The sequence below is a fragment of the Hylaeus volcanicus genome, unplaced genomic scaffold (genome assembly GCF_026283585.1).
Source record: "Hylaeus volcanicus isolate JK05 unplaced genomic scaffold, UHH_iyHylVolc1.0_haploid 12237, whole genome shotgun sequence".
In the NCBI taxonomy this organism is placed as follows: Eukaryota; Metazoa; Arthropoda; class Insecta; order Hymenoptera; family Colletidae; genus Hylaeus; species Hylaeus volcanicus.
In genome coordinates this window covers 380,580-396,181 of record NW_026533172.1, presented here as the reverse complement: position 1 = coordinate 396,181, position 15,602 = coordinate 380,580, and the positions used below count along the sequence as shown (strand labels likewise).

The 15,602-nt window shown below is 33.7% G+C and overlaps 3 protein-coding genes and 1 long non-coding RNA gene across 5 annotated transcripts; 2 read left to right on the top strand and 2 right to left on the bottom strand.

Moving 5' to 3' along the window:
• Positions 1–95: 95 nt before the first annotated feature.
• LOC128883683 (pre-mRNA-processing-splicing factor 8-like) lies at positions 96–8,786 on the top strand. Its single transcript, XM_054136306.1, has 17 exons — positions 96–1,485; positions 1,552–1,712; positions 1,771–3,014; positions 3,105–3,529; positions 3,583–3,751; positions 3,816–4,291; positions 4,359–4,802; positions 4,861–5,110; positions 5,157–5,375; positions 5,443–5,889; positions 5,941–6,140; positions 6,202–6,552; positions 6,613–7,714; positions 7,777–7,872; positions 7,927–8,221; positions 8,274–8,397; positions 8,456–8,786. Exons 1-17 carry the CDS (start codon positions 107–109, stop codon positions 8,535–8,537), a joined length of 7,464 nt encoding a protein of 2,487 aa, XP_053992281.1. The 5' UTR covers positions 96–106; the 3' UTR covers positions 8,538–8,786.
• LOC128883692 (uncharacterized) lies at positions 2,651–3,118 on the bottom strand. Its single transcript, XR_008459081.1, has 3 exons — positions 3,025–3,118; positions 2,833–2,971; positions 2,651–2,766 (listed from the first exon to the last, which is right to left on the bottom strand). It is a non-coding gene; the product is annotated as an uncharacterized LOC128883692 (long non-coding RNA).
• Positions 8,787–8,980: 194 nt separating the features above from the next.
• LOC128883691 (ubiquitin thioesterase OTU1-like) lies at positions 8,981–10,147 on the bottom strand. The gene is made up of 2 exons (XM_054136318.1): positions 9,414–10,147; positions 8,981–9,352 (listed from the first exon to the last, which is right to left on the bottom strand). The coding sequence occupies exons 1-2, from the start codon at positions 9,996–9,998 to the stop codon at positions 9,194–9,196; spliced, it is 744 nt and encodes a 247-aa protein (XP_053992293.1). The 5' UTR covers positions 9,999–10,147; the 3' UTR covers positions 8,981–9,193.
• Positions 10,148–11,345: 1,198 nt separating this feature from the next.
• Positions 11,346–14,599, top strand: LOC128883682 (dipeptidyl aminopeptidase 1-like). 2 transcript variants are annotated; one of them, XM_054136305.1, is made up of 10 exons: positions 11,943–12,014; positions 12,073–12,141; positions 12,224–12,693; positions 12,751–12,976; positions 13,041–13,468; positions 13,519–13,755; positions 13,855–13,965; positions 14,050–14,158; positions 14,215–14,313; positions 14,359–14,599. In XM_054136305.1, exons 3-10 carry the CDS (start codon positions 12,238–12,240, stop codon positions 14,367–14,369), a joined length of 1,677 nt encoding a protein of 558 aa, XP_053992280.1. In that variant the 5' UTR covers positions 11,943–12,014; positions 12,073–12,141; positions 12,224–12,237; the 3' UTR covers positions 14,370–14,599. The 2 variants fall into 2 exon arrangements, with proteins under 2 accessions (XP_053992279.1, XP_053992280.1); XM_054136304.1 differs by having other exon boundaries at positions 11,346–12,014; positions 12,073–12,693.
• Positions 14,600–15,602: the final 1,003 nt, after the last annotated feature.

Below are 15,602 nucleotides of genomic sequence, written 5' to 3'. Positions count from 1 at the left end.
CAGAAGGCGACACATCAATCCAGTGGTGTCCATGCTTCATTAAAAAGTTTTGAAATACATTTTTTGCTGCTATCAACAGGTGTGAAAAGACTGTTTTTTTTGTTTAATGCGTCCTTCGGGAATGTTTTTCCGAAATCCGTCGAATCCTTCTCAGGGTATTCCGTGGCCACCTCAACAACAAACAACAAACCAACATAGTATGTTTCCTCCTCCTCCACCACCTCCTCCTATGCCAATATTGGGAGCTAACGAATCGATGATGTATTCTAATATAAATGGAGGGATGCCTATGTATGATCCAACAGGGAATGGAAGAGTTTTAATGATGGGTCACTCCAACTTTGTTCCACCTGAACCACATAGCAACAATTCTTTATCTCAGCACAACGGCATTCCCACTTGTATTCCGCATGCTACTAATCACACGCCGCTCATAGGAGGAGCAGCAGCGACGGGAACACATGGAACTCTAACATGTTTAACAGGTCATATGACAGTTGCCCCTTATGGAAATCCTCATGATGCAGGAACAAGTTTTTCTTGTACACCATCCTTATCGACATCTATGCCATTAGATCCTGATAGTGATGATGTGCTCAACGCAAGAGCCAAGAAATGGCAACAATTGAATGCTCGAAGGTATGCAGAGAAACAAAGGGTAAAAATTTCTAGTGTTACCGATTGTGCTAAAGAGGATATGCCACCAGAGCATTTACGTAAAATTATGAAAGATCATGGAGATATGTCTAGCCGTAAATTTCGTCATGATAAACGTGTTTATTTAGGAGCTCTAAAATATGTTCCTCATGCTGTTTATAAGTTGTTAGAAAATATGCCCATGCCGTGGGAGCAAGAGCATACCGTGAAAGTGATTTATCATATAACTGGGGCTATAACGTTTGTAAATGAAATTCCTTGGGTTGTGGAACCTATTTTCCTAGCACAATGGGGAACCATGTGGATCATGATGCGTCGTGAGAAACGAGATCGGCGTCATTTTAAACGAATGCGTTTCCCACCTTTTGATGATGAAGAGCCACCTTTAGATTATGGAGATAATGTACTAGATGTGGAACCTTTAGAAGCCATTCAAATGCCTCTAGATGAAACAGAGGATGCTCCTGTTCTTGAATGGTTATATGATCATCAACCGTTGAAATATAATTCTAAATATATTAAAGGAACGCGTTATCGCCAGTGGACATTAGATTTAGATCAAATCGCTGTACTTTATCGTTTAGCTAATCAACTTTTATCTGATTTGGTCGATGAAAATTATTTTTATCTTTTTGATTTAAAATCTTTTTATACAGCCAAAGCTCTTAATATGGCCATTCCTGGTGGACCTAAATTTGAACCCTTATATCGCGATATGCATGAAGAGGATGAAGATTGGAATGAATTTAATGATGTCAAAAAAATTATTATTCGACAGCAAATAAGAACTGAATATAAAATTGCTTTTCCCTATTTATATAATAATAGGTAGGCTTTTTTTTTTAACCTCAAAATTTGAGCTTTTGACGCTTTTTATCGTACATGTTTTTTTAGACCACGAAATGTTGCCATGAGTCGTTATCACTCTCCTATATGTGCTTATGTTAAATCGGAGGATCCCGATTTGCCAGCATTTTATTTCGATCCCATCATTAATCCTATTCCCGCGTATAAATTACACAAAGATGCTCTACTGGACCCTGCCGAAATTCTAGGTAAGTTTTTATAAGGCGTTTTAATTTGAATTTGTTATGACCTTTATCTATTTTTTAGATGAAGAAACCATGGCAAATTTCTCTTTACCCTCTACTATGCAACCATTTCTTGAGCATGAACCCTTAATGACAGATGCTACCACCAACGGCATAGCTTTATATTGGGCTCCTCGCCCTTTTAATTTACGTTCTGGCCGAACACGACGTGCAGTGGATATTCCTCTTGTGCAAAAATGGTTTCGAGAACATTGTTCTGGAAATCATCCAGTCAAAGTTCGTGTGTCATATCAAAAATTATTAAAATGTTGGGTATTAAATCATTTACACTCAAGACGACCGCGAGCTCAAAAAAAACGTTATCTTTTTCGTGTTTTTAAAAGTACAAAGTTTTTTCAATGTACTGAACTTGATTGGGTTGAAGTAGGCCTTCAAGTGTGTCGTCAAGGCTATAATATGTTAAACTTGTTAATTCATCGTAAAAATTTGAATTACCTTCATTTAGATTTCAATTTCAATTTGAAACCTATCAAAACATTAACAACAAAAGAAAGAAAAAAATCTCGCTTTGGAAACGCTTTTCACTTATGTCGTGAAATTTTACGGCTTACCAAACTTCTGGTTGATTCACATGTTCAGTATCGTTTAGGAAATGTAGATGGTTTTCAATTAGCTGATGGATTACAGTATATTTTCTCTCATGTGGGGCAATTAACAGGAATGTATCGTTATAAATATCGGTTAATGCGTCAAGTTCGCATGTGTAAAGATTTGAAACATTTAATATATTACCGATTCAATACAGGACCCGTTGGTAAAGGTCCTGGATGTGGTTTTTGGGCTCCTGGATGGAGAGTTTGGATATTTTTTCTTCGTGGGGTAGTTCCTTTATTAGAACGTTGGTTAGGCAATTTGTTATCCCGACAATTTGAAGGAAGAGTATCAAAAGGCATCGCCAAAACCGTTACAAAGCAACGGGTTGAATCCCATTTTGATTTAGAACTTCGTGCTGCTGTGATGCATGATATTGTCGATATGATGCCTGAAGGAGTTAAGGCTAATAAAGCAAGAACCATTTTACAGCATTTAAGTGAAGCATGGAGATGTTGGAAGGCCAACATACCTTGGAAAGTTGCTGGGCTTCCTGCTCCCATTGAAGCCATGATATTACGTTATGTAAAAATGAAAGCGGATTGGTGGACCAATGCAGCTTATTATAGTCGAGAACGTATTAAACGTGGGGCAACTGTTGATAAAACTGTCTGTAAAAAAAATTTGGGGCGATTAACACGTTTATGGCTTAAGGTAAACAAACCAGTCAAAGCAGCACATGACTTTTCAGTCTTTTCATCTTGTTTTATTTTGATTAGAATGTTTTTTCTTTTACTTTTTTAGGCAGAGCACGAACGTCAGCATAGTTATTTAAAAGATGGTCCTTATGTGAGTGGTGAAGAAGCTGTTGGCATATATACGACAGCTGTACATTGGCTGGAAAGTCGTAAATTTACGCATATACCTTTTCCTCCCCTCAATTATAAACATGACACCAAATTATTGATTCTTTGTTTAGAACGTCTTAAAGAAACGTATAGTGTAAAATCGCGCTTGAATTCAACACAACGTGAAGAACTAGGATTGATTGAAGAAAACTATGATAATCCTCATAAAGGTTTATCCCGCATTAAACGTCATTTATTAACTCAAAGAGCCTTTAAAGAAGTTTCCATTGAATTTATGGATCTTTATAGTCATCTAATTCCCGTTTATGAAATTGATCCTTTAGAAAAAATCACTGATGCTTACTTGGATCAATATCTTTGGTAATGCATGTCTTTTGACTCAACAATTCTTTTTTGAGCTTCATGTCTTTAAGGTATGAAGCCTCCATACGACAGCTGTTTCCCAACTGGGTCAAACCTTCTGACAATGAACCCCCGCCTTTGCTTATTTACAAATGGTGTGAATGTATTAACAATTTACAAGACGTATGGAAAGTCGATGATGGAACATGTGTTGTTTTGATGGAATCCAAGTTCGAAAAGGTTTTCTTTTTTCATGTTTCGTTTTTACTTCATTTCATTCACATTTTTTATTGCTTGATTTTAGGCCTATGAAAAAATTGATTTAACATTATTAAATCGATTATTAAGACTTATTGTGGATCATAATATTGCAGATTATATTACAGCTAAAAATAATGTCACGATTTCTTTTAAAGATATGAATCATATTAATTCTCTCGGGTTGATTCGTGGCTTACAATTTTCTTCTTTTGTTTTCCAATTTTACTTTCTTATAATTGATTTACTTTTGTTAGGATTAACGCGTGCTTCAGAAATCGCAGGACCGCCCAGTTTGCCGAATCAATTTTTAACATTTATTGATGTCGCCACGGAAATACGCCATCCTATACGTTTATATACACGTTATATTGATCGTTTTTGGATACTTTTCCGTTTTAGTAAAGAGGAAGTACGAGATTTAGTTCAAAGATATTTAACTGAAAATCCTGATCCCAATAATGAAAATGTTGTTGGATACAATAATAAAAAATGTTGGCCAAGAGATTGTCGAATGCGAAGGTTAATTCTTTTCTACAAAAATAAATAAATCCAAACAATGTTTTCCATTGATATTTTTTTTTTGTAGAATGAAACATGATGTCAATTTAGGCCGCGCCACTTTTTGGGAGTTAAGAAACCGGTTACCCCGCTCCGTCACTTCTTTAGAATGGGAAAATTCTTTTGTTTCCGTGTATTCAATAGACAATCCCAATTTATTATTTAATATGTGTGGTTTTGAAATTCGACTTTTACCTAAGATTCGATCTTTAGAAGAAGAATTCACTCAAGGCGAAGGTGTTTGGAAATTACAAAATAATAGTACAAAGGAAACAACAGCTCAAGCATTTTTAAGAGTTGACGATGAAGGAATGAAAAAATTCGAAAATCGCGTTAGACAAATTTTAATGTCCTCTGGAAGTACCACTTTTACAAAAATTGTGAATAAATGGAACACAACATTGATTGGTTTGATGACTTATTATCGTGAAGCTGTGATTTATACCGAGCCGCTACTTGATTTACTTGTCAAGTACGCCAATGTTTTTCTTAGCAAACTAATTTACATTTTTTGCTCACTTTTTTTTTAGATGTGAAAATAAAATTCAAACACGTATTAAAATCGGTTTAAATAGTAAAATGCCTTCTCGGTTTCCTCCAGTTGTTTTTTACACACCAAAAGAACTTGGTGGATTGGGAATGTTATCCATGGGACATATTCTAATTCCTCAATCCGACTTGCATTATTCCAAACAAACGGAAACGGGAATAACACATTTTCGAGCAGGAATGAGTCATGAAGGAAACCAGCTTATACCTAATTTGTATCGTTATATTCAAGTACGTTTTTTTTTTTGTTTTGTTCTATTGACTCGTTTTTCTTCAGACATGGGAATCGGAATTTTTAGATTCACAACGAGTCTGGGCAGAATATGCTTTAAAACGTCAAGAAGCCAATTCACAAAATCGTCGTTTAACATTAGAAGATTTAGAGGATTCGTGGGATCGTGGTGTGCCTCGTATTAATACATTATTTCAAAAAGATCGTCATACATTAGCTTATGATAAAGGATGGAGAGTTCGTCAAGAATTCAAACAATACCAAGTTGGTTTTTTCATTAGTTCCATTTGCGTTTTAAATTACGTTTTTTGTTATATATTTTCAATTGTAGATGCTGCGAACAAATCCATTTTGGTGGACGCATCAACGTCATGATGGTAAATTATGGAATTTGAATAATTATAGAACTGATATGATTCAAGCACTTGGAGGAGTTGAAGGAATATTAGAACATACATTATTTAAAGGAACTTATTTCCCGACATGGGAAGGTTTGTTTTGGGAGAAGGCTTCTGGATTTGAAGAATCCATGAAATATAAGAAATTAACAAATGCTCAACGAAGTGGTTTGAATCAAATTCCTAATCGACGGTTTACTCTATGGTGGTCACCTACAATTAATCGAGCGAATGTGTATGTTGGTTTTCAAGTTCAATTGGATTTAACGGGTATTTTCATGCATGGAAAAATCCCGACATTAAAAATTTCTTTGATTCAAATTTTCCGAGCCCATTTATGGCAAAAAATTCACGAATCCATTGTTATGGACTTATGCCAAGTAAATTCATGTTTGAATTTTTTCTTTTCTATAAAGATTTTTATTTTATAGGTTTTTGATATGGAACTGGAAGCCTTAGAAATAGAAATGGTTCAAAAAGAGACGATTCATCCTCGTAAATCGTATAAAATGAATTCTTCGTGTGCGGATGCCTTGTTGTTTGCTGCTTATAAATGGCCTGTGACAGCGCCATCTCTTTTATTCGATAACGATTCGACTCATGTGGCGGGCAAAACGACAACGAAATTTTGGTACTATACCTTAAATAAAAAAGGTTACAACAGATTTAAATGCATTTTTCGTATTCTCTAGGTTAGATGTTCAATTACGTTGGGGGGATTATGATAGCCATGATATTGAAAGATATTGTCGATCTAAATTTTTAGATTACACAACTGATAATATGTCCATTTATCCTTCACCTTCTGGACTTCTTTTAGGTGTTGACTTAGCTTATAATTTACATTCAGGTTTCGGTTGTTATATTCCCGGTATTAAACCCTTGTTACAACGTGCTATGAACAAAATTATGAAAGCTAATCCTGCCATGTACGTTTTACGAGAACGAATCCGTAAAGGATTGCAATTATACTCATCGGAACCAACGGAGCCTTATTTGAATTCTCAAAATTATGGTGAATTGTTTTCTTCACAAACTGTTTGGTAAGAAGAAATGGAATTGAACCAACATTTAAAATATGACACTTGTCGCACATGTTCTAGGTTTGTTGATGATACGAACGTTTATCGTGTAACAATTCACAAAACATTTGAAGGAAATTTGACAACAAAACCAGTGAATGGCGCTATTTTTATATTTAATCCAAGAACTGGTCAACTTTTCTTAAAAGTTATTCATACATCTGTCTGGGCAGGCCAAAAACGTTTATCACAATTAGCGAAATGGAAAACAGCTGAAGAAGTTGCTGCTTTAATTCGTTCTCTTCCTGTTGAAGAACAACCTAAACAAATCATTGTAACAAGAAAAGGAATGTTAGATCCTTTAGAAGTTCATTTACTTGATTTTCCGAATATTGTTATTAAAGGCTCTGAATTACAATTACCATTTCAAGCTGCCATGAGATTAGAAAAATTTGGTGATCTTATCTTAAAAGCAACACAACCCGAAATGGTTCTCTTCAATCTGTTTGACGATTGGTTAAAATCCATATCTTCTTTCACTGCTTTTTCTAGATTAATTCTTATTTTACGGGCACTTCATGTGAATCCAGATCGAGCCAAAGTTATTTTAAAACCATCCAAAGCTACCATTACACAATCTCATCATGTTTGGCCTACATTAACAGACGAAGAATGGATTCAAGTAGAAGTCGCTTTAAAAGATTTAATTCTTGCTGATTATGGAAAAAAAAATAATGTTAATGTTGCTAGTTTAACACAATCTGAAATTCGAGATATCATTTTAGGTATGGATATTGCACCGCCTAGTCTTCAAAGGCAACAAATACTCGATATTGAACAACAAGCAAAAGATGCTGCTACTGCTACGTCCGCTTCCAATCAGCTGACAGCAGTCACCACTAAAACAACCAATGTTCATGGTGATGAAATCATCGTCACAACCCAATCTCCTCATGAACAAACTGTATTCTCTTCTAAAACGGATTGGCGTATTCGCGCATTATCTGCTTCCACACTTCATCTAAGGATGGCTCATATTTACGTCACTTCTGATAACGTTCGTGAAGTCGGATATACGTATATTGTTCCAAAAAACATTCTGAAAAAATTCATATGTTCTGCTGATTTACGTACAAAAATTGCCGGACTTCTTTATGGAACAACACCATCTGATAACTCTCAGGTTACTTTTATCTTCATTGCACTTTCCTTTATATTACAACAAAATTTATGCTTATCTTGTAGGTTCGTGAGATTCATTGTATTGTTTTACTACCTCAAGTGGAATCCCATGGATCAGTTTCTTTCCCATCTCAGTTACCTAATCATGAGGCGTTAAATGTATGTTTTAATTCTTCTAATCTTTTCTGCTAATTTATTAAAAAAATTACTTAGGAGTTAAAACCATTAGGATGGATTCATACGCAACCTTCTGAAATATTACAATTGAATCCTATAGACGCTCTAACTCATTCTAAATTTTTATCTCAAAATCCTCAATGGGATCCACAAACGTCTGTTATTATGACATGCTCCTTTACCCCTGGCTCTTGCTCTCTTACAGCGTATAAATTAACCCCCTTAGGTTATCAATGGGGAAAAGCGAATCGTGATTCAGGTCCTAACCCAACTGGTTATGCAGCGAATCATTATGAAAAAGTTCAAATGCTTCTTTCGGATGTTTTTATGGGTAGAAATTTTCTGTTTCTGTTTGATGATATCGCACTCCTTTGTTTTGTTAGGATTCTTTATGGTTCCAGACAATGGAGTGTGGAATTACAATTTTATGGGAGTTAAATTTTCTTCGTCTTTAAAGTATAATTTGAATATTGCTAATCCAATATCTTTTTTCCACGAGCTTCATCGGTAAAAACTATAAATTTTTATTTGTCTCTGAGCTTTCAAATTTGTTTTTTAATTGTAGACCCACGCATTTCTTACAATTTGCCTCAATGGACAACACTGCTGAAGATGAACTTCAAGATAAAGAAAATGTTTTTGCGTGAGAAACTGCTTCCTGCTTTCAATTACGACTTTTTTTTTAAATCTATTTCGTTAACGCTATATCACATAAAGATTTGCTAATTCGTTTAAATCAATAGGTAATATGTTCCCTCGGCGTAAAACCGTTACTTTTTTGTTCCTTTTTTTTTTCTTTCCTTCGTTAAAATATAATTTTGGTCCTTCCTTCACATCGACCATTATGCTCAATGACGCATAACATTAAAAAACAATTGTTTCTTTTTCTCTGTATACTTTAAAAAAAAATTGTTTCGTTAAGAAAAGTAACATTTTTGTGAGCGGCAATGTGTCGAGCGTTTGTCGAGCGAAAACCCAACAAGTGTCTTACTGTTCGACATTGTCCTTGTCTAATTCATTAAAACCACTAATGTAATTTTTCCCACAACGCTTGTTTCTCAATATTTTTTGGTTCAACACAAAAACAGAATCATAATAGAACAATTTTTCTTTTAACACTCTATATGGTCAGTAAAAATGAAAAGCTGTCGACTTCACTGAAATTGTTTGACAATTAAAAAAATACTGTCCAAATTTATAATAATTACTATGTATTACTCCACAAGAAATGAGTTAAACACGATTACTGTTTCGTTTTTTAATGCTTTTTTATTCATACAAAAAAAAAGGATATATTATACGCTTATTGGCGTTCTTGCATCTGTGAATGACCAGTTTCTTGAGCGTGGATCTTCATAGCATTTTGACTACTAAATTGTTTATTACATAAACAACATTCAAACATTTTCATTGGAACTGAAGTTTTCCTAAGAAGACGTAATTCACTAACAATTTCACGAATCTATCATACGTTTTAGAAATGTTATGTTAAAAAGATAAGTTAATCATTAAAAAAAACTAACCTTTCCAAGTATCACTGAATTTCCCGAATCGAAAATTGTAATTACAGAGGATGGATCATATGATGTATTTAAATAATCTTGTGGCTTAACTAGAAAGCAAAAAATAGGCGCACAACAAGCATCTTCAGCAGCGAATGCATCGTAATGAAGCCCATCATATAAGAGATAGACGCAACGTCCACTTGAGTCACTTCCATATTCGTCTTGACGACCTGACCAAAGATCTATCACAAATAATTGAATACTATAAAATTTAGCAAGGGCTATCAATTCAATATATCCACCCCAACTTTCTTCTTGCCGTATCCAATGAATATAATCTAAACGAGAACGTTCTAATGTTATGTCGTTAAATGTCTCCGGATCGCTTTCAATCATTTTGGCAGCCACATCACGTAAAACATTAGAACTTATGGAGTTTCTATGTAAAAGATAACTTAACGATAAGAATAAGCATGAGTTATTGGACAATATAGGAATACGGCAAACTTGCCCAACTTTATGTGACCCTTCATAAATTCCAGTTATTGTAGGTAGTGATTTATTTTGGCACATTTGTGTAAAGTCTTTAAAAAAATGTTTCATAGATGACCCTACGCAAAGAAAACATTCGAGTGCATTTTCCCATACAACAAAAAAAACTTATACACAATTTTTCTTTTTTTCAACGCGCACAAAATTTTTTAACAAAAGCAAAATTTTTTTAAGGATAAAAACATTATTTAAAAAATTAAATTATTATTAATTTTCAGTTATTTTCTCCAAATGGTTGTCAGACTTTTTTATAAAAGTCTATTGTCTGAACCTGTTTAAAACTTTTAAAGAACAAAAAAGAAAACGAGTAACAACGCGGACCCGTTAACAATCAAAAAACACAAACTCGTATTATGTTAACATGACCTTTATCAAAAGATAGTGTACATAACATCCATTTGTTTATTTTACAATGAATTTTTTTTTTCTTTTTCGACATTGGACATATTATTAATGTTAACGTAGTGTATGCATCTTCTACTCGAATCAGTCAAACTTCATTCTTGTCGTATTTGTAAATTTTTAAAAATTTATTTTTCATTAAAAACATCAATCTATCAACTTGGTTTTTTTACAGTTTTATAAAAAAAACATTTTTTTCTGCAAAATATACAGTTTTTTCTTAGGTTATTTTCTTTAGCATAACGCGCCATTTTTGGAACATTGCATGGATATTATAATACTTTCTGTCACCGCGAATTTACTGCCAAAAAATGAAGCTTTTGGTCGTTTGACTTTCAAGCTGTCAAATCTTTCACTTGTCGCACTGTCTTCTAAATGTTCCGATTCTTTTTTGTTATACCTATTTCTTTGTTTTTAAGACACAGTTTTTTTATTTCTCTGCTTCTTTTCGTCACAAGAACACTTGTAAAACGTTTAAACTACTTATTTGTATTGCAAACATGCGATTATTTTGCCTTCGTCAAAGGTGTACTTTTTTTATCATGTAAAAAAACGACACAACATGTCATATCTGGTTTTCATTTGATCTTACCGTAGTTCATTTTCACAGGGTGTACAAAAAACCAAACTTTTTATACTAAGAAAACATTTTTACTCAATACAAATATCAAGGTAATGCAAAAGGTGGCAAATAAACAATAGCATATCAATTTTAAAAGTAGTTTGTTTTTTAATGCATCAAAAGCCAAAATTGAATTCTATTATCACTGATTGTTTTTTTAAATAACTATACATAATTCTTTTTTTTTAATATTTTTATAAAATGTTTTTCAATATATATAAAATTGAGTTTTTTTCTAATTCATATTAAATAACATCACGCATTGCTTTTTGGATTTCTATTGAATATCTCTTGTTTTCTACATAAACGAAGTGTTAAATTAAAATGTCATGAAAGTAAGTTTTTTCTTGTTTAGTATTTTAATAAAAAACAGTTTTTTTAACCGAGGAAAAAAATAAAGAAAGTGCATGAAAATTTGTTTTGGACTCGTTTGCAACAAACCAAAATTCTTTTTATAGGAATTAATGTCGCTTTATTAAGAAAAATGTCTTGATTCCAACTGAACTTGTTTCATGATTACCGAGTATCTGATCTCTGATTTAATTTTTTTTACAAAAAAAAAAGTACGATTAAAATAGCACAGAAAGGAAACGAATTTTTTTAGTTTTCATTAAATTTATGCAAAAATACCATAGGTCGGGAGTTACCATAAGCAACGAGTCCAGATTTTGTAAAATTGATAAAAAAGTCATCGACTTTCATGCATTGTTGATTCATATTACTAGTGGCCTCAATAATGTTGTAACAATTTAGTTGAGTCAACTGCGGCTGTTTTCATTTGTTTCAACAGTGTTATTTGTTGTGAAGAAATGAAACTATTATACTTGTTAAGGTGTTCCTTGGTACAATTTTTTTTTCTATTACCGCGACTTCCCTTCTGTCGGTCCGATCTGCCGATCCATGCTCTTACATCAGAGGTCACCAATGGTGATGGTTCCAAAGAATTTTGGCAATTTTCATTGACAGATTTCCACGAAACCCCTCGGTTTTGCGGTGGGGGACCCTCTACTTTGAATACGATTTTACAACAACCGGATATTCAGGTAATAAAAATAGATATTTTTTGTAAAAAACCGTATGCTGACTCATTTTATGTTTCAGAATTATACTGACTGGTTAAAAAACAATATGGGGGGAGCTCCAAATAAAATAAATTTGATTTTAACCGATGTACGTTCGAAACCTATAACAACATCAACAAATCAATTACAAAACCAACTACTAGCAACGAATGCTTCTACTTCTTTTTTAGAATCTTCACATTTAATGCACCGTAATAATTGGTTAGCTTTGGGTGTATTAGACCACAAGTCACGTTCATTGATTGGGGGTTGGACAATGGTTTATGATGAAGGCTTTTACGTGAGCGCTAACATAGATCGGACCAAACTTCCTCCCGAACTTCTTATTCCAACTATTGAACTGAAAAAACTTAAGCAGTCTAACCGATCCATTCATAAACACGATTTTTTAAACACAAAATATTCTTCTACAAAACCACTTAATGAGCAAAATGCAAAACCTCAATCTTTTTTTTTTCATGGTGTACTAAAATATACACAAACCGACAATGATACCAATGTAGACGAAGCACGAGTGTGTCATTTACATATTTTAGCAGATTCCGATACTGAAGATGTTAATGGACATACTGAATGTTACGTGACAGATCCGAGCCAAACATCTATAGGTTGGTACTCGACCAGTGAAATCACGGAAAACGTATGCAATATAAATAAAAAAGACGATATTATTTTTGTTTCTATATTGTGTCATTAGTCTTCACCGAACATTCGGTACGGGTGCTTTGAGGCAAAAAAAATAAAAACAGCTAACAAGTCCGCTTCATTGCAGTCTTCAAAAAAATTGGAGTCATATATAAAACTGTTCAGTATGTCTGAGAAAGCAAAACAACGAACGCAGTCTTATATAAAAAACAGAAAAAACAGTGGGGCATTGCAATCTTTTGTACGTCCTTCGCTTATAAAACAGATAGCTTCTATCAGTAAGTAACTTTCCCTTTCACATCCAAAGACTGTCTGATTAATTTATTATATCTTGGTTTTCAGGTCTTTTGAATCCAAATTCTCCTTTATCGCAATTTAATTCAACATCCTATGCTTGTGAACTATCCAATAAAATGACAGATCCTCAAAAAAAAGATTCACAGATTACATTACCAACAAATTATTCAGCCATGCTGAATCCTTTCTCCACTGAACAAGATCGAGATCGCTTGAATGGTGTTACGAATGAAGACATCATTGCTCAAGGGGAGTGTGGATCTTGTTATGCAGTGTCCTCTATGTATGTACTTCAAAGTCGAGCGAATCTCTATTTACATAAGAAACGGAAGAATGGTTCTTCTCGGCAAAACACAGGGTTGCGTACGTTTTCTTCTCAACCTTATGTTCCGAAACTCTCTATTCAAGATGCGCTTTGGTGCTCAATATACAACCAAGGTTGTTTTGGAGGTTACCCTTTTCTTATTGGAAAAGTACTGTTTAAGGAAGTGTTCATTTGTGCGCGTTTAATCTTTTTTTGTAGTATACTCATGAGTATGGCGTACCACTGCATTCATGTTTTAATGAAGATAACTCGGCTCAAAGTAGTTGTTTTAAATTACATGATTCTGTCAAGTCCTTGTTCACTTCTGCTTGTAATCCTGACAATTTCGTTTATACGTCGAGTTATGGCTACGTTGGAGGCTGTTACGAATGCTGTTCCGAAAAAGCAATGCAGCATGAGCTATTTTATAACGGCCCTATTGTTGTAGCCTTTCATGTAAAAAAGAAAAGCTTTAAATCATATCTTAAGATTTCAAAGCAAATCTTTTTTTGTGATGTTTTCATGTGTTCCGTTTTTCGTGTTCTGTCGTCCTAGGCACCAGAAGAAATTCAAGATTTTCAAGGAAATATTTATAACACAACAAATCAAAAACATTCCCGTGTGTGTGATTTACCTGGTCATCAGATGAATGGATGGGAATACACGGTAGAGTTTAAAATGTATTACAATATGTATTTAATAATATGTGGATTTTGTCCCTTTTTCAAATTTTTTTGAAAATAAAAATAGAACCACGCGGCTGTGGTTGTGGGATGGGGTGAAGAAATGGATCCAATTGAAAAAGACATTATGAAATATTGGATTGTTCGAAATAGTTGGGGGAAGAATTGGGGAACGGGTAAAAATATTGGTTTGTTATGGATCATGATTGCTCTATCTTACATAATGTGCTAGATGGTTATTTCAAAATTTTACGTGGTAAAAATTTCCTAGGAATCGAAAATCAAGCAGTATATATGGATCCTGATTTTCAACGTGGATATCTTAAAAAAAGTATGTTTAAAACAATCAAATTTTTATAAAGTCAATTTGTTTTAGTTTTAACATAAAATGGAACGAATTCTAACAAACATAACGAATAAAATGATTTCTTATCATTTTGAATGTTTTCGAATTTAAATGAAATAATACAGTTTGACGAACATTTGCATTTTCTTGAAATTGTAACAAACCATAGTACATAAAAAAAGCATAACTATTTTTATATACTGACATGCAGATAAATTTACTTAATATGTTTTTTTGAACAGCACCTAAGGTATTTTTAACATTTCTTTAATTATGCTGTTTTCTGAACGCGTGATTGCGCTAATTTCCTTTGCTTTGTTAACTGCATCATTTCCGCTTCGGATAACGAGTTTTTCATTCAATCTTCATTTGAATTCGTTTCGCAACGTTTATGTTTTTGAAAACGATTAAAATCGTTTAAAAAAAAAACAGATATTTGTTCCATGAAAACACAAAGGACATTCAAATTCACCGCAAAGAAAACACTATGAAACATGTTACTTGTTATAAGTGTAAGACATTTGTTCTACAACAAGAACCCCCAAAAAAAAAACCTGTGGAAAATTCCTTTTAAAAATCTTGTATTCAACATGGATTCGCTGCTGCGTTAAAAGACAATTGAACTTTATGTAAGTATGGGCGCCATAGGTATTTGAGGTAATGTATAACTGCCAAAAGAAATTTTGGGGCGTTGAGAGTACGGTGTAGAGCGCGTAAATCGATCAACGTGCAAAGATTGAACTCCTTTGCTCGAAGAGAAATACGTTAAAATCACTCTTCTATAACGACAACACATTCGCTCTAAACGTATTTGATCTTCGAATTGAACAAATGTTTTAAAATTTTTAATAAAATGGGTTATGTTGTTTTGAAAACACGAGTACTTTTCATTGGCATTATTAGAATGAATTGTTGGACCATATGGGCATATAGGGTTATCCAAAGCGAACATTTCATTCGAATTGTCGCCACATGCTTTGTTTAAAAGGGTACGATTAACATCACAGATACCTACATTGTCGGGCGTGATCTTATTAAAAGTGTGAACGGGTGTCTGGTAACAAATGTCAGATACCCCGGTGCACGAAGGACAACCTGATTGCTTGCAATCCGGTGAATGCTCACATTTTGATTGGGCTTCGCTTTTCTGTGACGGTTCGTATTTCTGGGATAGTTCGTATTTCTGGGATAGTTCGTATTTCTGGGATGATTCGCATTTCTGGGATGGTTTGCATTCCTGGAATGATTCGCATTTCTGGGATAGTTTGCATTCC